This window comes from Triplophysa rosa, linkage group LG2 (genome assembly GCF_024868665.1).
Source record: "Triplophysa rosa linkage group LG2, Trosa_1v2, whole genome shotgun sequence".
In the NCBI taxonomy this organism is placed as follows: Eukaryota; Metazoa; Chordata; class Actinopteri; order Cypriniformes; family Nemacheilidae; genus Triplophysa; species Triplophysa rosa.
Genome location: NC_079891.1, coordinates 23,652,237 through 23,674,275, shown reverse-complemented (window position 1 = coordinate 23,674,275; position 22,039 = coordinate 23,652,237). Strand labels below are relative to the sequence as shown.

At 37.3% G+C, this 22,039-nt stretch overlaps 2 protein-coding genes across 4 annotated transcripts; both read left to right on the top strand.

Annotated features, from left to right (window-relative positions):
- Nucleotides 1–4,735: 4,735 nt before the first annotated feature.
- Nucleotides 4,736–11,121, top strand: ftr83 (finTRIM family, member 83). 3 transcript variants are annotated; one of them, XM_057329012.1, is made up of 8 exons: nt 4,736–5,696; nt 6,664–6,759; nt 7,445–7,678; nt 7,859–8,018; nt 8,223–8,279; nt 8,704–8,811; nt 9,241–9,326; nt 10,116–10,229. In XM_057329012.1, the coding sequence occupies exons 1-7, from the start codon at nt 5,100–5,102 to the stop codon at nt 9,297–9,299; spliced, it is 1,311 nt and encodes a 436-aa protein (XP_057184995.1). In that variant the 5' UTR covers nt 4,736–5,099; the 3' UTR covers nt 9,300–9,326; nt 10,116–10,229. The 3 variants fall into 3 exon arrangements, with proteins under 3 accessions (XP_057184995.1, XP_057184996.1, XP_057184994.1); XM_057329013.1 differs by having other exon boundaries at nt 9,241–9,330; XM_057329011.1 differs by lacking the exon at nt 9,241–9,326 and having other exon boundaries at nt 4,743–5,696; nt 10,116–11,121.
- A 653-nt stretch (nt 11,122–11,774) lies between these two features.
- ruvbl2 (RuvB-like AAA ATPase 2) lies at nt 11,775–21,060 on the top strand. The gene is made up of 15 exons (XM_057327965.1): nt 11,775–11,849; nt 12,497–12,551; nt 12,651–12,706; nt 12,822–12,963; nt 15,326–15,455; nt 17,546–17,612; nt 18,031–18,137; nt 18,270–18,363; nt 18,461–18,584; nt 18,695–18,789; nt 18,945–19,063; nt 19,147–19,266; nt 19,482–19,611; nt 19,733–19,847; nt 20,471–21,060. Exons 1-15 carry the CDS (start codon nt 11,838–11,840, stop codon nt 20,497–20,499), a joined length of 1,395 nt encoding a protein of 464 aa, XP_057183948.1. The 5' UTR covers nt 11,775–11,837; the 3' UTR covers nt 20,500–21,060.
- The last annotated feature ends 979 nt before the right edge of the window (nt 21,061–22,039 follow it).

Sequence of the window (22,039 nt, the reverse complement as noted above, 5' to 3'; positions counted from 1 at the left end):
AAGCAGTCTTGTACCTTTGATATAATCTTGTGACATAACAAATCATTTTGAATGCAGTACAAACCTGTTTCAGATACAAGTAATTTGCAGTGAGATAAAGTCTAGGAATCATGCATGAGTAAATATGGTTTACATAATATATAAGCCAAGCTGTAATAAGTATGCACATTACTCATAACAAACTTCTCCCTGTTGTTGTGTTCTCCCTGCATTCCAACACATGAACAGCGATACAATTGAAACACTTTTTTTCAAGCGTTTAAGCAGATTCCGACAACAAATAAATATAAAAAGCTAATGTTGAATGAATGACATGATGCTTTTTCTCTTTATTTAAAGTATATGAATCAGCTGAACATGACATTTGGTGTCATGAATACCTAAAATATGATGTAAAAATGCATTTCAAAATCAAAATGGGGTGATCATTACTGTAAAATAAGAATTTTGAATTGGCCCAGCCAGAGCCCAGGTGACGCCCGACTGATAGAAACTGACACCTGATTGGTTACAAACGGTTTTGCCATTAGCTCTGCCCAATACACACATCTTGCATCACTTCATAAATAGTTTCACCTCTTTCCTTATTTGGTCTTGTTTCTGATAAGCCAGTTTCTTTTCACCTTTTCCCAGAGTTGATCAGATTCCAGGAGTTACAGTACAAGGTATACACCGCATTACTCATTAACCAAGAGTCAAAAACCTAGCATGGTAGCGCCTTTACTACATATTTGACATCGTTTTTGTTCTATTTTCTGCAGCTCGGAGGACTGATTTTCCGAATGAACGGGGGTCAAAGATCAGTCATATTCAGTGCATGGGGTGTTGTTTCTCATGGTCTGGATAAAGGAAATGTTGTAAGATGAAATCAGTTCCTTTAACACAACCTTTATTGTTCTCCACACCCTCGTTCTGACCCCTCAGAGTTCACATCAGTTCAGCAGAGAGTTTTCCTATTCAAGGAGTTGGGCATGCCAGAGGTCTTGTGTTTCCTTGTGTATATTAAGGGTCAGAGGACAAGTTTCATTAAACTACCTGATTAAAGGGAAGGTGGGTTTGCTGCCTGCTGGAGCGTGACAAAGTGTGAAGAGTAAGAAGTTAAAACCGTGGGCTCGCCCCTGGCCTTCCTAACGTTCAGTGGGTGGATACAAGGTATTTACAAGTGTTTCCCATGAACAATGGTCACCTTTGTGAGATTTGGCTAAAATACAGAGCGCACTGTTGTGGGTGTGTGTTTGGTTGGTCATCTGGAGAAAGGCCAGATAAAATTGTACAGACTGTGCAGAATGAAATTGACAAAGAGCCCAAAGGACGAACAGCACTCGGAGGAATTCATGAATCTCTCCAGGGTGTTTCACTGCGAGTACCTTACATGAAGAAACAGATTCTGTTTCCATAGGAGAAAACACTTATAAATAAGATCTAGCAATTGGTTTTCCAAGACATCATGTGATTTCATGAAGAACAAAAGGAGAATATTGCTTCGAATTATCTCGACTTTATATGCTCACAGTAAAAAAAATCACCAGCCTTACATTTTTAAGTTAAAGAAATTAGCTTTACGAGTCAATTGAACTTAAATATATTGAACTGACTTTTAAAATCGAGTTGTAAATACAAGTCGATTTTTTTAAGTCAGTTCAACATAATTTAAGTTTAATTGACTCATAAAGCAAATTTGATTAACTTAAAAATTTTATGAAGCTGTTTAACTTAAGTTTTAGGTTGGGTTTTTACAGTGTAATGTTATTTTATACCATATCAATAATTTTATAATCATGTTAATGTTTTGACGTCATTACATATAGGGATTCTGATGCATAAATATCATAAATATTTTTTGCTTTTAGTAAAATGGTTTATTTTTATCAATATGATGATGAAATACCTTTTAAAGTTTGAATAGCCTGAACATGGATTTTGTTTTGAAGACGTGAGTGACACAGTGAGTGATAAGTAGATAAGCTGTCAGGGAAAATGTCAATCATTCTGTTCTTGCAGCATACTCACGTCCACGCTTTCTTCAGACGCGTTACTGTGGAATGACAAGCAGTCTCAGTTACAACGCAATCAGGAAAGACTAGATCAGCCTATAAATACTCTTGCACCATCAGTACAGTGTCCATCCACTGACAGCAATGCAGACCAAACACTAACATATGAACTTGGTTTGGAGCAGGTGTTAAAACAGTGCTCAAACAATGAAAGGTTTAAAAGGTTGTATAAAAAGTATTTATTTGAAAGATATATAAAAATATAGAGGTGAATGTGAAATGTTGATGTTATTTTGTCTGATTAGAATGTAAGAATGTAGGCGATGTTGCGTTGCGATATATTTGTTGTTGTTTTGTTTTGTTGTTTTCATTTTTTGAGAATTTTTATATAGACTCAAGATATCGGAACTACTGTATGTGGATGTGTAAAATGGGGCAGGAAATTAATAAGTTTTTGCTTCATCCTGCTCCGTTTCGGACTTACTTCAATTTTGTTGCAGATTTCTGTGATTTAATGTTTTATGTATTTTGTTTTTGTTACACGCCAACATAGACTCCGTGTGTGTCTGTTTTATATACAGTATATATATATATATATTTGTTCGAAATAAATAAATAAATAAACTTATGAGTGAAGTGATCTGATGGGCTGTTTTGTGTAACTTATACTGTATGCTACACGAAAATTGCATTTGACAAAAGGCTCAGAACATTTGGAAAATATGGTTAAATACATTCTTAATGATAACATAAGTGTAATTATAACTATACATTTTTTATTTTGCAATTGCAGATTAACTTGAATAATTATTTAATTTATTAATCAACTATTCTGAGCTGTGAATTAAAGAAATAGTTTATCCAAAAATAAATATATCATCATTTTGTCATCTTCACCCTCATGTTGTCTCAATCCCGTATGACTTTCTTTGAAACACAGTAGGCAGAATGTTGGTGACTCAAAATTCTCATTCACTTTCACTGTTTGGAAAGTAAGAGAAATTACAACAATCTTTCAAATAGTCTCAGTTCTTCTTAAACCTCTATGTTTTACAGAAGTCCTGCAGGTTTGAAACAACACGAGAAGGGTAATCCAACCAGTAATTTAGTGACCACTCACACACACTGACTCACTGATCCGGAGTCAGACTCCAGATGCTGCAGACTCTCCTGCATCGACACACCACATGTCCTGTGGAAGTCTGGATATTCTCCTGCACAGTGGAAACTTTCACCTTTGCTGGCCTCCTGTGACTTTCTCTTATCTCACTTATCAGGCCTGAGTGCATTCCTGCCAACATTTTTTGCTCTCAGTGCTGAAACTCACAAGCCGGCAACCATCTTGTGCCGGAATCTTGACGTAAATTAGTGCAAGTTACAGTTGGCTGCTCATCTAGGAGTTGCGACTTTGGGTTTTCAATATAAATATTTATCTTTTATGTGTAATATTATTGAACATTAACATTTTGTTAAATTTGCATAAAAATATGTTTTAAAACAAGTTCTGACATTATTGGAGTAATATAAATGACTGAGTTATATGTAGTGAGAAATCCCAGCAGGAAAGCCCTAATTAGCTTTTAACAGCTCCATGCAAGCCACTGCAAACTCACTTCCACTTCCTGTTTTCCAACAGTGATTCCTGGAGCTTTGTGTGCTGTACAGAGGATGTATGCTCGAGAGAGATGAGAGAGGCTAATCTAAAACAAACACTTATTTCCATCTTTGAGCGACAGGAATAAACGCTTGTTAGAGGAGAATGAGACACAATAGCTTCAGTGAAAGTTACTATTTGAAAATTAACAATATAGTCTTTTTAAAAAATATATAAACTTTTTTTGTGTGTGTTGTACCATAGAAATAGAGGGATTCCCTTGCCTTGCAATATTTGGATGCATAAATACAAAGTTTGGTAGTTCAAGGACTTTTTAAGGGGATAGTTCACCCAAAAAAGAAAATTCTGTCATCATTTACTCATTCTGTCATACAAGTTGTTTCAAACCTATGTGAATTTTATTGTTCTGCTGAACACAAAGAAAGATATTTGGAAGAATGTTTCTAACCAAACAGATCCGGGGCACTATAGACTTCCATAGTAGGGAAGAAAATACTATGGTAGTTAGCATGCCACATTAAATAAAATGTCTTATTTTGTGTTCAACAGAACAAAGATTTATATACAGTTTTGAAACAACTTGAGGGTGAGTAAATGATGGTGAACTATCCCTTTAAGCTAAAAGATGTAACTCTTGTAATACTTTTGTAACGCTATTGTATTACTTATAACCAATTTTCTATCAGTTAAAGTTGTGTGAATGTGACTAGTCACACATATTAAAACGCCAGACTTACTTACTTTTGGACTACACTGTTTGGATAACAGCAGATAAACGAGGTGTTCAATAACCATGCAATTCAGCTGCAAAATCTAGTGTGCCAAAAAGTACACACTTATACTTTAGCAGATTAAGGAAAAATATATATTTTCTTACTCAAGTCTGTCAAGAAATGGGCCAAGTATACTCTTCCTCCCTAAAATAATTTACTCTCCAGCTTTGATGCCCTGTGCCAAAGATTACCGCATGCTTGGTCTCTAAGTACTCATCCATCACGGCAGCTCCTCCTCAGTGGAGCACTATGCCACATCTGACCGCATGGGGCCTGCTGTTCGTAAAAAGGTCAAACAATGAGATCATAGTTCGCAACAAAATGCATTAAGCAACACAAGGCAAGTTTTATTAAAGATAAAAGAAATGCAGCTGAAACTGACCAAAAATTAGGAACATGGCTCATTTTGAAATCGGCAGAGACAATATACATTCTTTAGATGAAATCATACATTTCATTCATTCTTTTCTACAACACTGTTTTCTTTTCATTGACACCTGATGATACATGTTGCCTCTTTCTCCCAATCTCTCTCTTCACCTGCGCTTCAGCCACTCCCCCATTCATTTAAAGGTTTCTGCATAACCAGTTTAGCCTCCCTCCCTGTTTACTCTATAAAACATGCAGTGGTGGCATTTTAAACTCACTTTTCTTGTCTCGCATACGCACGCGTTTCCTCTTCTGAGATCTCATCCAGATTTCTTTGGGGATTGAGCCATGTCGTTCGACCAGGACATCTGTTACCTCTGCAAGGAGGATCTCAGGGAACCTGTTTCTATCCCATGTGGTCACATATTCTGCTCGGTCTGCATCAAGACCTACTGGGATCATGCAGACCACACCGGACAATACCTGTGTCCACAGTGCAGGGTGACTTACAACAAGAGGCCGAGCCCACGCAAGCTTCAGTCCTCTCGGCATTCGTCTTCGACCCTGAGAAACTCAAGAAATTCCCAACAAGAAACGGACTTCCCGCCGGCACCTCCAACACCTGACTACAACTACGCAGGACCTCAGGATGTGGGATGTGATATCTGTATCGGAAAGAAGCTCAAAGCTGTCAAGTCTTGTTTGATGTGTCTGGCTTCTTACTGTGAGAAGCATCTGAAGCCTCATTTCGAATCAGCCACCTTTAAACGTCACAAGCTGGTGGATGAGATCGGACACCTGGACCGTCAGATATGCCCTCAGCACCAGAAAGGCCTGGAGCTCTATTGTCGGACGGATCAGATGTGTGTCTGCGTGCTGTGTACAGTGAAGGAGCACAAGGGTCATGACATGGTGTCGGCCGAACAGGAAAGAGCAGAAATGCAGGTAGGGCTCGGGAATGTGTTTGTGGAGGAATTGTGTGACTATCAACAGTAACACTGAGGTTATATTTTTACTATTGGAAAATGATGCTGGTTTGTCTGTTATGACAACAGATTAAATAGTGAAAAGTGTATCATCACCAGCACCATTATGAAAAATAATAAATTATGAAAATATTATATTATGAAAATTATATTATGAAAATGCAAGCTATATGCATGTAAAATGACATGAGAATATATATTGAATTTTCTGTGTCGGCATATTTTCAAGTTGAAACAGGAAGTTGGTGCAGAAGGGCTCTTAAAATAGCTAGTAGCCTTTAGTTTTTATATCACAGCCATTAAAATTATTTGCCATTGCTAGTCTGAAGTGACTAGGGGCATTCTCATTCTAAAGTGATTCTAAAAGTAATCAGTATTTTTGCTCCGTATTCCTGAAAAAGATTGTAAACTTGAAATGTGTATTTCTGCTAAAAGGAAATGTTTAAGAGTACACAAGATGCCCTTAAAGCTAACAGACATGGACAAACTTACCCATTTTGATTCAATAGGGTCTTAAAAGTAGCCAGCCTTCCTAAAACAAACACGTCCAGTGAGTGATCTCCACCCAGAAAGGAAATAAAGATTCGATCTGCGCTGATGTTCTAGTGAAAGAGAGGTTTCATTATTAACAGTAAAGAAAACCCGGCATTGTTCTACAGACACACGCAGTATTGCACAATAACTTGTTGGGTTTCTGTGGAAAAGAATGAAGCAAAGTTTCAGCAAACAAACCCACCATGTTTGATGATGTAAAAATAAATGAATGCGCTTCGAAATAATGGAGGTGTTTTCTATCAAGTACACGAAGAGTTACAGTTTATGAATACCGGAAGTGGAAGTTGTGTTGTGGAAGGATGCTGTAATTCAAACATTCCTTTGTGGCTGCAACTCATTGTCATGAATTTCTTGTTTATAATTGTCCATAGCAACGGTTGGGCGCCACCCAGGCTGAAATCCAGGAGAGGATCCACGACCGAGTGAAACAAATGGATGAGTTAAAACATGCTGTTGAAGCACTTAAGGTTTGTCTGAAGAATGAACAGAGATGTGGGGTGGGGTCATAGGGTGTAAAGACAAGAAGGTTGCCAGATTTCATCCTTTAATTAAATTTTCTCTGGTAGAGATTTTCACTCTCCAGAAGGTATTGATTTGCAATTGTATGTTGAACAGTAGTACTTTTACAGTTTCTAAGTGACATGTTCGTAGTATATTAGCAGTTCCATGATAAATAATGAAACTTAAAGGGTCAGTTCACACAAAAATAACAATTCTGTCATCATTTACACACCCTCAAGTTGTTCCAAATCTGTATAAATGTCTTTGTTCTGAAGTACACAGAGAAAGATATGTGGAATAATGTTTGTAACCAAACAGTTCTTGGCCACCATTGACTACCATAGTAGGAAAAATTACAATGGTAGTCAACAGTTCCCCAGAACTGTTTGCTTTCCTACATTCTTCAAGAAAAAAAAATGTATATATATATATTTATAAACCAATTTTTGTTCTGCTATGGTAGTCAAGGCCATGGCTAAGAACTGTTTGGTTACAAGCATTCTTCCACATATCTTTCATCAGAACAAAGAAATGTATACAGATTTGGAACAACTTGAGGGTGAGTAAATGAACACAGAATTTTTCATTTTTTGGGTGAACTGTTCCTTTAACAAAACAGCAACAGAATAATAATTCCAATCGTTTCTTCAGAGTTCAGCACAGCAGGCCTTACAGGAGAGCGAAAAGCTATTTGGTGACATGCTTCGTTCCATTGAAAGAATGCAACAGGAAATGAGCAAACTCATCTCGAGCAATAAGAAGGCAGCACTTAACACAGCCGAGGGTCACATGGAGCGTCTGGGTCATGAAATTGCTGACCTGAAGAGGAGAGACAACGAGCTGACACAACTCTCTCGTACCGAGGACCACATCCACTTCATCCAGGTGCCTGAATCAGAATGCAGAAAAAATAATGCATCAAATGGATAGATTTTAGTGTCACTCCACATTGAATAATATTGCATAAGTTCAGTATACAAAAAATTTGATTTAAGTTTTCTATTATGCCACAATAATAGCTAAAAAAAACTACAAATACTTAAGGTTTTTGGTTCCTTACTGCAGAGTTACCACATGCTGATCGCCCAGACTGAGGCTGAGGAGCTTCCCTCTGTTACTGTGAACCCCTACTTCTCCTTTGGTGCTGTCACGAAGACCGTATCTGAGATGAAACAACATCTAAATGAGTTCAGCAATGAAGAGCTGGTCAAAGTAGCAAAAACAGGTATGATTATCAAGGTTTGCAATATGAAATAAATATTTATTTCAGCATAATTATTACACTAAAATGTTCAGGCTTGTTGTATTCGCTGCTGTCATTGCTTTTAGATCATATGATGTCTGTTTTTGTCTTGTAAAAAATGTCATTTATTGTGGCATTTTACTTACAGATCCTAAACAACTGACTTTCTTGTTCATTTCTTTTTAGTTAACAAAATGCCATTCTGCCAGCTGGAGGACCACAAGAAGAAAAAGAGTGTGAAGTGTAAGTTGATGAAGCTTCAGCTTCCCTGCTGTTTACTTTGTGAAAATGAGCTGGAATTTTGGAATGGCATTTGTCAACACCCAATGTCGGAGACCAAGGATTTTTTGGGCCAGTTGCTAAGGAACGATCTTGAAAGCAACATCCCATTAAATGCAGATGTAGTAGCTGATCTTCCCAATGAAATCCACACACATTAAGGCACACACTTTTTTTATTTGACCTTCGGTTCGTGTAATTGTATCCTCACCTCACTCAGAAAGTACCTAGAGTTCCTCTTACTCACTGACATGATCTGTTTGTTATGAAACAGATGATTAAAGGTTTAAACGTGAAGTCCTGTCATCTGCTGAGATAACTGTTGAAATGAATAAGACTATTAGACCTTTGGTGATAATTTTCATCGTTTTCTTTATTGTATCTCTAGCTGATGATGTTGACATGCACAAGAGCTCCAACCTTGCAAGGGAGCCTCGAACAAGAGACGAGTTCCTCCAAACAAGAGACCCTCGAACAAGAGACGATTTCCTACAGTGTAAGTTTATCTGTGTTTACACAAATATGACATTTTTATGTGGTGTCAATAACATTCACAGGATATTGAGTAAAAGGTCAGTCGAATTGATCATTTTTATATGTTAATTAGCTCACAACTGCTTACAAGACATGCTGGCTTTTGTCTTGTTGTAGTGGGAGTAGTCTAACATCATTCCTTAGATACTGACTCTGTGTCCAAGCATATCATTAAAACAGGTTTAGTTTGCTCAGTAAGTGGGTGTATGGGCGATTCATTGTAACTGTCATCACTGAAAACTCAGCTGGGCTCTTTCAGTGAACTAAAACACTTACCATACAAATATGTCAGAACAAAGCTTGTAAAAATGTAGAGTTATGGAAAGAAAGACATATATGCAGGGTGTGTAGACATAGTCTTAAATGTGTATCGACCCTCTCGGCCCTCTAGATCAGAGGCGTCCAAGAACTGCCGGCAGACACCACCACCAAATGTCCAACCAGCTCTAACAGGCAATGTGCAGATTCAACTACTAGGCAGGTGATTCATTTATCAAGGCAACGCTTATCCACCTGACGCTTATGTTGTCCCTGTAACATTGTTTTTCAAGCTGTCGTTTATTTTTATTAAAAATCTGTATTTGACGCTTTCTTGTGGAACACAAGAAGATATTTTGAAAAAAATGTTTTAGGTTTGGTTTCCATACAGTGGAAGTCAATGGGGGCCAACGTTCTTCAAAATATCTTCTTTTGTATTGTGCTGAAGAAAATAAGTCAGGTCAGGTTTGGAATGACATGAGAGTGAGTAAATGATGAAAGAATTTTCATTTTTAAATAAACTATGCCTTTAAGGACTGCTGATCTAGGATCAGATTTGCTACAATGTGTTTGTAACTAGCTGAGCTGTTCCCAGATCAGGACTCCTAACGGAATACTAGTTCTTATTTATGTTTCTAATAAATAATTGCTTCGCCTAAATGGTAAATTAGCATTGATTGTTCTGCAAACACTATGTAGTCTTTAAATCTTTAGTCTAATTCTTAACTTGACCATTCACATTTGTAATCCACACTTATTCACACTTAAGTGAACTTGCGTCTTGAAGCACTAAAGAAATATAGACTTAAGAAAGACCCGCCTATGTACATGGATCAAGATTCTCGCATGCAGGTGGTTGTACACGTGGGTGCACAAAGATTCATTGTGAGCAGGGTCTTCAAATCCTTTTTATTAAGTATCGGGTCAACCAAATAACCTTTTGTCTACACACACACAAAGTATGTTTTTGTCAATGCATGACCATCCCTCTTCCAATTTCTTTTAAAGATGCCTGCCAGCTAACTCTGGACTCCAACACAGCATACAAACAGCTCTACATTTCCCGTGGCAACAGAAAAGCAGCGCTTAAGAGAGAACCACAGCCGTACAATGACAGCAGCCAGAGATTTGACTGTTTACCCCAGGTCCTGTGTCAAGAGGCTCTTTCGGGAGGTTGCTACTACTGGGAGGTGGAGTGGAGCGGAGAGGGAGCTTCCATTGGTGTCACTTATAAAGGCATTAAGAGGACAGGTTATGGGGACACGGCTCGTATTGGCTACAACCGCAAGTCCTGGAGTCTCTTCTGCTCTGACTCGAGCTATTCTGCCCGACACAACAAAGATCAGCTTGAGATTACAGCACCCTACTCGTCCCGTATTGGGGTGTTTCTAGACTGTGCAGGAGGCACTCTGTCCTTTTACAATGTGTCTGAGTCCATGTCTCTTATTCATCAGTTTAAAGCTACTTTTAGTGAGCCAGTCTATCCTGGCTTCTGGGTGTGGTATGAGTCTGCTATATCTATTTGTCAGCAGTAGATATTAAAGTGCACAGGGGGCATAAGGGATGTTTTTCTTTTTTTATTAATATAATATTTTTAAGTATATTCTTATGGTTCTGATCACTGTTGCTTTTGTATTTTAATCGATGATATATCATATAAAATGACATAAATAATATATTCAAATGTGAATCATTTTATTTTGTTTTCATTTGTGTGATTGTATTTTAGTGATTGTGAAGGTTTCATTTGCTGTATATTGTAAGATTTTGTCTAATTATGTGTGCATTACTGGCAACAAAATAAAAGTCTGTTTTAAAAGATGTATTGTTCGTAAAATGTTTACTTGAAGCATCTACGAAAATGTTTTGTGATGGTGCACAGATTATAAAGATGCTGATACCTACACTTCAGAATGCACAGAATGTATGAAAAGTTTGGTTCCAAAATGAGATAAGTCCGTTTTAAAAAAAAATCTAAAATCTTGTTTTTTTATTGTGCATTCCAATTAATATCAATAAATTAATATATAAAACTGCAGTTGGTTCGTTTTGATTCAAGCCATAATAACTCAAAAAATACATCTAACTAACACAATAAAACATGACACGTTAAATAAAAACATGATTTTTGATTTTTTTTAAATCGGAGTTATCTCCTTTTTGGAACCAAACTCTTCGTATGATCCCAATGACAACCAGATAAATAGTAAGAGTGACATCTGCTGGTTGCTACAGGTTATATCAGGTTAATGGACATTTTCTTGTTGTCAAAATCTCTATATAGTACCAGAAAGCAAATTCAACTATTTAATGTATTTACCTGTTATTTAATCAAGCTATTGTTTATTTCCTGTATTAACTTATTTATTAAATATAACATTAATTTAATAATTTATATACTGATATGCTAAAGCAAGCTGCATTACGATAAAAGTTACCTTTGAATTATATGTTCTATTTGCATTCTGAGCACTTGAGCAGTTTCAAGCATTCCATTTGATTGGTAGATAAAAACCTTTTCGTTTTCTAAAAAAATACAGTATACACTGCATAGATTCCCAATCCAGGAGAAGGGTCTCAAAGCGCATGTGTCCGAGTGCGCAATCGCGGCTGAGAGTGCATAGTCTGCAGCTAGATTCTATTGCAATCCAGGACCCAATCGCGAGATCCTGTGTTCCACCCGGACTGGTTTCTACGGCGCACTCATTCAGATACGTTACAGGAGTGAACATGGCAGCGCAGGTAAAATAAATTCATATTTTATTTTATTTCAGTTAAAGTAACTTATTTGTTATTCTTTCTGGTTATTTACAGGATAATGAATCAGTTTCTCACTTCCGTCTATAGTCTGTAGCGTCTTGAAATGTTTTAGACAAACAAGCTGAATGTAGTAAACACGTTTGTGAGCTAGCCGCTTTTAGCACATGTGCTTCAGGGTACAACAACAGATCGTTTTAATTTTGAACTTCTGATGTACTGTCATGAAAATGTATTACGACCAACTAGAGAGGAATCGAAGCCCATCCTGCCGAATTATCTTTTACAAGCATGCTTGTGATCATAGCTTAATTTTTATAGTGGTTTAGTCCTTGTAATCACATTCTTCAGTGAATATATAAAACTTCAACATGCTTACGTTACTGTTAATGTATTTGCAATTTAAATCTATTTTCTAAAACTAACTGTTACGTTAAGAGTTTTCGAAACCAGTTATCGTTAGCTGGAATGTTGTGACTCGTATGTCACTATGGCAACGAACACGCGCTTAACGACTGCTGACCTATCAAATGACAGAAACATGATGAAAACAAAATTAAACAATATTATCTCTTTGTTTAATACTCGCACGTTACGCAATATTTACATTTTTAATTTATTTGTTATGACAGGTGGCAACTACGAAGGTTCCGGAGGTGCGAGACATCACTCGGATAGAGAGGATTGGTTAGAAACTAAATTAAATAAATAATAATAAATGTCATAGAATAGTTCTGCAAGAATGTTTTTCGAAAAAAACGAAGTCAATCTTTTCTTCTGTCACAGGTGCACACTCTCACATTCGTGGTCTTGGATTGGATGATGCCTTGGAACCACGACAGGTAATATTTAATGTGTTTGATTGAATTTTCCAGTAACTACATACTCTTCTTTGACTTTTTAACCAGACTGCATGTAGTGACAAGCACTTTTCTGTCTGTCTGTCACTGTCATCAGGTGTCCCAGGGGATGGTGGGTCAGCTGGCACCTCGTAGGGCAGCAGGGCTGATCCTGGAAATGATCAGAGATGGTCAGATTGCTGGTCGTGCTGTGCTCATTGCTGGCCAGCCTGGAACAGGCAAGACGGCTATTGCAATGGGTAAGTTGCATTCTTCCAAACTTTATAACTATAGACCCATTTCCATGCTGCCCTTTCTGGTGAAAGTTCTGGTATATCTGTTGAAATTGGAGAATTTTCATCATCCCCAGTGCCGATAACCTGTGGGGTGCCACAGGTTTCAATTTTCGGTCCAGTTTTATTTTCCCTTTACATGCTTCCCCTACGCTTGATTCTTGAGCGTCATAAGGTTTCCTATCACATCTACGCAGAGGATACCCAGTAGGGGTGGGCAGATCGATCTAAATATCGATAGTATCGATGCCAACACTGGTATTGGTATCAGATCGATACAATTGTAATTGAATCGATATTTTAATTTAAATATCTCACCTCTACGTTCATTATACTTTGCTCGTGTCTTCTACCGCTACAATCCTGAGCAAACGCTGCTTTCACATCCTGGCCCACTTTGCTACTCCTCCCCCTCCTGCTGCGATTCGTTGTTGTGTCGTCAGGATGGCCGAGAGGAAGAGAAGCGTTGTGTGGAGCTATTTTACGGCACTAAATGATAATATTGCAACTTGTGATACGTGTAAAAAGAGCATTCGATACTGTGGCAACACTACAAACCTATACAAACACTTAAAAACACATGACAAGGAAAATGCTGAGCTACAAAAACGAAGAAATGAGGAGGGAAATCCATCCACTTCCAAACCCCCGGCACAGAGACAGAGTTCGTTGGGAGAGTCATTTCAGAGAGGCAGAGAATACCCAGGTAGCTTGTAAGAGTAGGCTAATATTATGTTAGTCATGTCATATCGCATCTTCAGCATTAGTTAGTGTGAGATTGCTCAAGAATAAGACATTGCGTAGCTGAGAGCAACCTGACTAACTTTAATTCTTACATTTAGACCTGGGCTATATTCACTTATCTTGCCCGCCCCCCTCTAACATTAGATTACACTTGTGCAAATGTGTAAAGTTGTAAAACAACACTTTAAATTAATTAAAAATAAATGTTGTGGACTTCAATACATTAATAAAAAATATTGTCTAAAGAATTGATCATTCATTCACCTCAGAAATAATGACATACTGCTCTCCCCTACACAAAAGTATTTTTTTTAAGTAAAAAGTATCGTATTGGTATTGGTATCGGCAATACTGACCCTATATGTATTTGGTATCGGATCGATACCAAATTTTGCAGTATCGCCCACCACTAATACCCAGCTCTATTTACCATTAGATTCTGGCAGCGACTCTGTTCTTCTCTGCTAGCATGTCTAAAGGATATTAAGGAATGGATGGATGAAAACTTTCTCCAGTTGAACGAAAAAAAGGTTATTCTGTTTGGATCCAAATACAGTGTAATTTTGGGGAACCTTCAGTCAAACAATCACTCTTGTGTTAAAAATCTGGGAGTCATTTTCGATTGCCATTTGAAGTTTGACAAACAAATTAACTCTGTAGTCAGGGCCATTTTTTCCAGCTAAAGCAGCTACGAAGGTTAAAATCTTTCCTTTCTTTTAGAGATTTAGAGACCGTTATCCATGCGTTTATTTCCTCAAAGCTTGATTACTGCAACGCCTTGTATGCTGGAATCAGTCAGTCATCACTCTCATGATTACAAATGGTCCAAAATGCTGCAGCTCGCTTTATGACTGGGACAAAAAAGAGGGAGCATATCTCACCTATCCGAGCCTCTCCATTGGCTCCCAGTGAAACAAAGAATTGATTTCAAGGTCTTAATCTTTGTGTTTAAAGCTCTACATGGACTTTCCCCTATTTATATATCAGAACTTTTAAGTTTTTATCTACCTCAGAGATCTCTTAGGTCTTCAGACCAGTAATTACTAAACGTCCCGAAATCTCGTCTGATATCTTTGGGAGACAGGTCTTTCTCAGTCAATGCTCCAAAACTTTGGAACACAATACTTTAATGATTAGAGCTTCCCCTACATTAACTGCTTTTAAAGTATCAATTAAAACATATCTTTTCTCTCAGGTTTACCCATAACTTGGTTTTATTCTCTTATGTATATTTTTTCAGGGGTAGTTGTTTGTGCTGTAGCTTGTTATTATGAATCTCTGTTTTTATATCTATTAGCTATCAAATAATAATACTTGGTGTGATTTGTTTTTATTATGTATGATTTGCTACTGCTTGTGTTGTTTTAAGGTGCTATATAAATAAACCTTGATCTTGACCTTGTAAGTAAATACAACATTTTTTGTGGCACATTAATTTACAAAGTTCATTAAATTGCACTTGCATTCACTTAAAGATTAAACTATGCATAGATTGTTTTTCTTTAAAACATTATTGATAAAGTGTGAAGTAAATTTGATGGCTCAGAAAATCCATTGATAATCGTAATCTGTTTTTATTCTACAGGTATTGCTCAATCTCTTGGTCCTGACACACCATTTACTGCTATGGCTGGAAGTGAGATCTTTTCTCTAGAGATGAGCAAGACAGAAGCACTGAGCCAAGCCTTCCGCAAAGCCATCGGTGTCAGGATTAAGTGAGTCAAGTTTATGGAATTGTGAAACAGCATACAGTTTTAAAATAATATTTTTAGAAAATAACTTTTACCAGTACGCTTGCTATCACTTTAACAGTATAATCTAATATGATGATCATGTGTTGGGTGTTAAATTGTTTTCTTAACTTGTATAATATTTTAACTTGTGTGGATGTCCTGTGAATTGGGAGAAGTACTGTAGAATTAAAAAAATACTATAATCTGGTCCTTACACATAACTTGGAAGACTTAAAGCTGTACAGCCTGAATATAGTTTACCCTAGTTGGTTAGGTGAGCCAATGTTCTACCTAGGGCTGAAAATTTGACTCGAAGCCTCGTTTAATCCATTTAACTACAGTACACACGGAGCGCTGCGTTTCCCCACGGACTGTTATTACTAACGCACAGCCCGCTAAACTCTATTCATGTTACAGGGCTCTCAAGTCTCACGCATTCACCGTGAAACAAACGCAAACAATTTTAGTCTGTTCACATGTATTTCTCATGCTGATAAATAAGTGATAGCTTATTGAAATGGTGAACTGCTATTTTACTTAGTTTTAGTCTATTTTGCGAGTTAAACTTGTTTTGCGGCTGCATTGAGTCCATTAAACTAGATGCGGACTTGTGGATGCCGAATCCTGTTATTTACACATGTCATCTGGCTGTTCTGCGTGAATGAACTGCACAGTTTAACGTGCTACACGCGTGATGCTCATAAATTTGTCTGCGCTGAATGATGACATGAACTTCACCTCCAGAGTTGCTCTGAGAGTTTATTTCACGAACATGTTATTGTTTGAGTGAAGAAACAGACATACTAAAAAATAAGCGTCTTCCGACAACCTGCCAAAATAAAAGTCATAGGCTATATATTACTATTTAATAGTAAAAAAAAGAAACTAAAACTAATTTATATAAACTAAATGCATCATGCATAAGCTGACGTTAGTTGTTTACCTTTGAAATTATTCTTTCTATTTTTATTCATGTTTCTTATTTATATATTTGTATTATATTGCATTTTGAATTTAATATGGCAATGGAATGTACTAAATAGGTTTAGTTTTCACAGATATTAATGTATGCAATTTCAGCAATAAAAACTTTAATTGTTCTAAAAAGGAAACAAATTAGTTTTTTACTCATTTTAAGAGACATGTCTTATTTTCTCTTGTATATTTAGTATTGCTTTTTAATAAAGAAAAAGTACTTATTATTCGAATACCCGATTAATCGATGGAAAATCAGTAGAATACTCAATTAGTAAGGACGTTTTCACACATAAGGGTTTGTTTCGGTACCTGGTGCATTTTCTCTCTTGGTTCGGTTCATTTAGTCATATGTGAACACGGCAATCGCTTTAGGATCCGCCCCAAAACAATCGCTCCGAGACCGCCTGAACAAGGTGGTCTCGGCCCTATTCCAAACGAACTCTGGAGCGGTTCGCTTGACGTGTGAAAGCCATCTGGACCAACGAACCAGACTGTATCATAATGTATGATGGGTAATTACGTAAAGTTGCGTGACGCAAAAGGGATTGTTTTGCTAATGGCTCCCTGTAACAATGTTCAAAGTAAGTAAGGAAGGAAGGAAGGAGGTGGGAACCGGCGAACGTTAAACCAAACTTTTAATAAAATAAACAAACAGCAAAACGAAAGTAAAGTAAAGTGCCGACAGCTCCCTCACAGTCGACTGTCGGCCACACAAACATAATAAAACATAATATAAAATCCAGGCCTGGTTCTCTCTCATCCTTCACTGCTGTCGCTCTTCCTTTTATGCTTCTCGAGCTCCGCCGTGAGAGATGTGAGACCGGTGCAAAGTGTCTTTGAGTGGAATCCCGGAAAATAAACAGATGCACTCTGACCATTCAAAGTAGAGTTTACTCGCACGTGACTTTTATTAACAAAGTTTGGTCCGTTTGGAAATATTGCCTTGTGAATGCGAACCGAACTAAAATAAATTGCAATATTGTAGCGATTTAACCCCCGGTTTCGGAACAAAGCAATCGATTCACATGTGTGAAAACGCCCTAAAAGAATCGATAGCTGCAGCCCTAGTTCTACCTTTCTTTGTTGCTCGACAGAGAGGAGACTGAGATTATTGAAGGAGAGGTGGTGGAGATTCAGATCGACAGACCTGCTACAGGAACAGTGAGTTTCTTTTTTTTTAAATCCTTACTTTGGGTGTGCTTCATAGATAATGTTTTTATTCTGGTTAGTTTTTGCCTGACACATTTTTTAAACTCTAATAAATAAACTTTTTCGTTATGCCAGCTGTATTTCACAATTAAACTTTAATGGTACTTTGAGAAGCTGCGCTGAGAAGCTTTGGCACATTTTCCCTATTCTGGAGTAATTTAGTTATTTGGTCAGAAAACATTATTTAAAGGGATAGTTCACCCAAAAATGAAAATTCTTTCATCATTTACTCACCCTTATGTAATTTCATACCTGTATAAATTACTTTGTTCCGATGAACACAGAGAAAGATATTTGGAAGAATGTTAGTCATTTTCAGTTCTGGGACATCATTGACTACCATAGTAGGACTGTTTATGTCTGTGTCCAGGGCGCAAAAGTGGGTAAGCTCACACTGAAGACAACAGAAATGGAGACCATCTATGACCTGGGTAACAAGATGATCGAGAGCCTCAGTAAAGAAAGAGTACAAGCTGGGTGGGTAGTTTAGAAAGCCCATATATGAATAACTTATTACTTATTTTTTCATTCCAAACAAAAAGAAAGGATGCTAAAGGATGTGGATTAAGTAATAATAAATGACTACATGCCATTTCTTATACTCTACAGGGATGTGATCACTATAGATAAAGCCACAGGGAAGATTACCAAACTGGGCCGGTCTTTTACTCGAGCAAGAGATTACGATGCCATGGGGTCACAGGTACACTTTCATTCTTCACCTATGATCTATTATTTTGTGGGTCTACCAATCATTTCCCTGACAGTTTTCTAGCGCTGTTGTTTTCGATGATTTTCAGACTCAGTTTGTGCAATGTCCAGAAGGAGAACTGCAGAAACGGAAGGAGGTGGTTCACACCGTCTCCCTTCACGAAATTGACGTCATTAACAGCCGCACTCAGGGATTTCTGGCCTTATTTTCAGGTTTGTCAGTCGCTTATCAACTTTTCAAAACTGACAAACCAGCTCAGTGGAACCGATCCCTGATTAGTCTTGAGAAATGATATGATATTCGACTGGTGTTTGTACTGCAGGTGACACAGGAGAAATTAAATCAGAGGTCCGGGAGCAGATCAATGCTAAAGTGTCGGAGTGGAGAGAGGAGGGCAAAGCGGAGATCATCCCTGGGGTAAGCAGGCCAGACAACAACCTTTAAATGAATAAGAACCAGGACTTTTTACTCTAGGACTTTTTTTGTTAAACACGTTTTAACCATTAGGAGAATGAGAGTATAGAGATGCATTTTGTTTGTAGTGTTCCTTAAATTCTTTTCTGTGGTTGTAGGTTCTCTTTATAGATGAAGTCCACATGTTGGATATAGAATGCTTTTCATTTCTCAATCGTGCTCTAGAGAGTGATCTTTCACCTGTACTCATCATGGCCACTAACAGAGGCATCACCCGGTACACACATAAACACAATATCAACAAATGACATTAATAAATTATATTCTCAATGAATCCTCGTTGTTGTTCATTTTTAAAAGCATTCGAGGCACCAACTACCAGAGTCCTCATGGTATTCCTATAGACATGCTTGACCGCCTGCTGATCATCGCTACATCTCCCTACACTGAAAAAGAGACCAGACAGATTCTAAAGATTCGGTGAGAGAACTTTCTGTATTGTAGTAGGTAATTTAACATGCAGATATAAGTGACTTTGATGTATTTTAAATAAATAAATTGGAAATGAATTAGTCTTATGTCTTTGGTCACTTGCCCATATTCTTCTATATAAAGTCAGTCATTTAAAATCTATTGTGCTTTATAAGGTCAGATCATAAGTGGGCATTGTGAGCTTTTTTCATTATTTGTAACAGCTGTGAGGAAGAGGATGTTGAGCTCAGCGAGGAGGCACACACAGTTTTAACACGTATCGGACAGGAGACTTCTCTCCGTTATGCCATCCAGCTCATCAGCACTGCAGGCCTGGTGTGCCGCAAACGTCGGGTAATGCCAGCATGACCGTGTCTAACATCACAGCCAGTGTTGCTGCCAAGCAGCATAATACATACAACTCGGAGAATAATAGAGACGTTGTTGTCTGACCAAAGTTCTACATTTCTTACAGGGCACTGAAGTCCAAGTGGAGGACATTAAGAGAGTTTATTCCCTCTTCTTGGATGAGTCCCGATCTTCACAGTACATGAAAGAGTATCAGGACTCCTTCCTCTTCAATGAAACACGTAAGTCTTCTTTTTAGTTGTTTTTTATTCTTTTATTTATTGGGTATTTTCAAAAACTTATTCCAGGACCCACCTGGACTGGTATAATCTCTCTCAAGACACATCAAAATATATTTTTTTATTGGTGAGAAAATCCACATTTGTTCTCACAGTAGAGAGTAGGTTTTATTTTTCTTGTTATTTTTTGAATAAAATGTTATTTTAATTTCAATACCAGCACACCTAATATTTAACATTGTCGTTGCTAATCATTAACTGTACTCTTTTTGGTGTCACTACACACTAGTGGGTCCCTCGCTTTAGTAATATTTATAAGCCTTTTAAAAAACTACATTTTACAACCGTTAGTTAAAGTCCAGATTTAAGCAGCATTCCAAAAGTGCCAATACATTTTTACATTCGTACTGCACAGCTTGTATAGTTCTGCTAGTAGTCTCTGTTTATGAACGTTGTTTGCTTGTTGATCCGTTTAACTGATCCCACCTCCGCTTCTTCAGAAAAACTTTATAAAAAATATTTTGCCAAAAGCTAATGAATATTTACTTCTTGTTCATAAAACATTTGTATGCTTAATTGAAATTATTTTGGTAACAAATGTATTTCCTCTCTCTTTCTCCTGTCAGAATCCACTCAGATGGACACCTCAAAATGAGTTGAATTGTGAAGAGACGTGTTTAGTTATTGTTCAAGTGAAGTTTTTTTTTTACCATCTTAAAAGTATTCCGTCATTTAAGTGTACTTATGAACATTTTCTCCTCTCATTTTGTTACTTGGTATTGGTAAATTTTATATGTTGTGTTCATTGAATAAAAATGTGAAATATCTTCTCGTTTAGCTGTAAAACATGGCGACCAACAGATGAAATAAAAGCTAATAAGACAAACTGTAGGATGAAACTATTAGTTTGGGGATCTTTGTAACCCCACTTAACCCCAAGCGCCTAGTGATGTCAGTGTTGACAACCACACCTGTGGAAATCTTTCCTAATCCTGGTTGTGTGGTGATTAACATGCTGTTTAGTTATATTGTGGATTCATGACACTTGCATGATGGCCATGTGAGAAAACAAACCAATATGTTGATTTGTCCACCTTCAATTTCGTCGCTGTCCAGCCGAAACCTAAGAGGTTCAAATTCAGTTTTTCAGGAAATGGAAAAAACGCTGTCCTTTTTAAATGATTAAATACTGTGTTGTCAAAGTTGACAAGCGGTTTTTAATTCTTTTTATTGATTAGATATTTGCAAAACCCAGTGACAAACATCAAGGGTGGATTAATAATAATGATTTGTGACAAAAAATAAAAATCACAAAATATAGAGATACAAGGTTTAGAAAGACAGCAGCAATAGTACTACATGTCACATCTAGGCGGCAGTATATATTCATTATTGAGTGTCATTATGCTGCAAACGAAATAACCACACGCTTTATATTTTTTCCCTGTAACCAGTGTTACAGAACGTTCTTTTTATGCATTTTTAATTAGAAATATATTCATTATTCTCTTAAAACCTACAAATGACTAAAACCATTGATATTAGTCAATATTTTGGCTGTTTGCAGATTTATAGACTGTGTATCTTGCAAACCCAAGAAAAAATGAGGAACCCAAAGGTTTTGATGCGTGGGTTTCTCTAAACAAATAAAAGCTATTTCATTCACAGTTAGGTGAATATATGAATACATTCACAGTGAACCTTTTCTTTTGAGTAATTTAGCAGAAGGAATTCACAGTAGCCACGTCTGAGGTTACAAAGCAACGTTTCTGATGCGCCGCATGAGTGAACACAGCCTTCCATTTACAGCCTGTTAAAAAAGAACCATGACTGACAAAACCACCAGACTGATAACACATGGTGGCAAGAAGGGAGAGGTGAACGTAAGAGATCATCCTTGCAGACACATTGAGGAGACGCCACTGCTCCTGTCTCAAAAGAACCATGAATCCGTTCTGTTAGATGAAATCATCAAGGTATATAAATTGAAAGAGCCTGTTCTTGTGTGTGTGCTCTGCGTTTCTCTCCAGCGTCTCAAAGATAAGGCTGTAATTCAAAACCGGCCATTAACATGTCAGTATAAATGGCAGTGAGAGAAGGAAAGGGACTGGAAAGCTATACTGAATTGAGGCCCAGATACTCCTGTGTGTGATCCCTGAAAATGATGACATCCGCTACCATCCAGGGACGCTTGA

Excerpts from the sequence above, each read along its gene's own strand:
- ftr83 (XM_057329011.1), top strand. The coding sequence starts at position 5,100 with ATGTCGTTCGACCAGGACATCTGTTACCTCTGCAAGGAGGATCTCAGG. Across the intron at positions 5,697-6,663 it reads AGGAAAGAGCAGAAATGCAG|CAACGGTTGGGCGCCACCCA; the intron begins GTAGGGCTCGGG and ends AATTGTCCATAG. Across the intron at positions 8,280-8,703 it reads GAAGAAAAAGAGTGTGAAGT|CTGATGATGTTGACATGCAC; the intron begins GTAAGTTGATGA and ends TTGTATCTCTAG.
- ruvbl2 (XM_057327965.1), top strand. Across the intron at positions 18,364-18,460 it reads ACGATGCCATGGGGTCACAG|ACTCAGTTTGTGCAATGTCC; the intron begins GTACACTTTCAT and ends GATGATTTTCAG. Across the intron at positions 19,612-19,732 it reads TGGTGTGCCGCAAACGTCGG|GGCACTGAAGTCCAAGTGGA; the intron begins GTAATGCCAGCA and ends CATTTCTTACAG.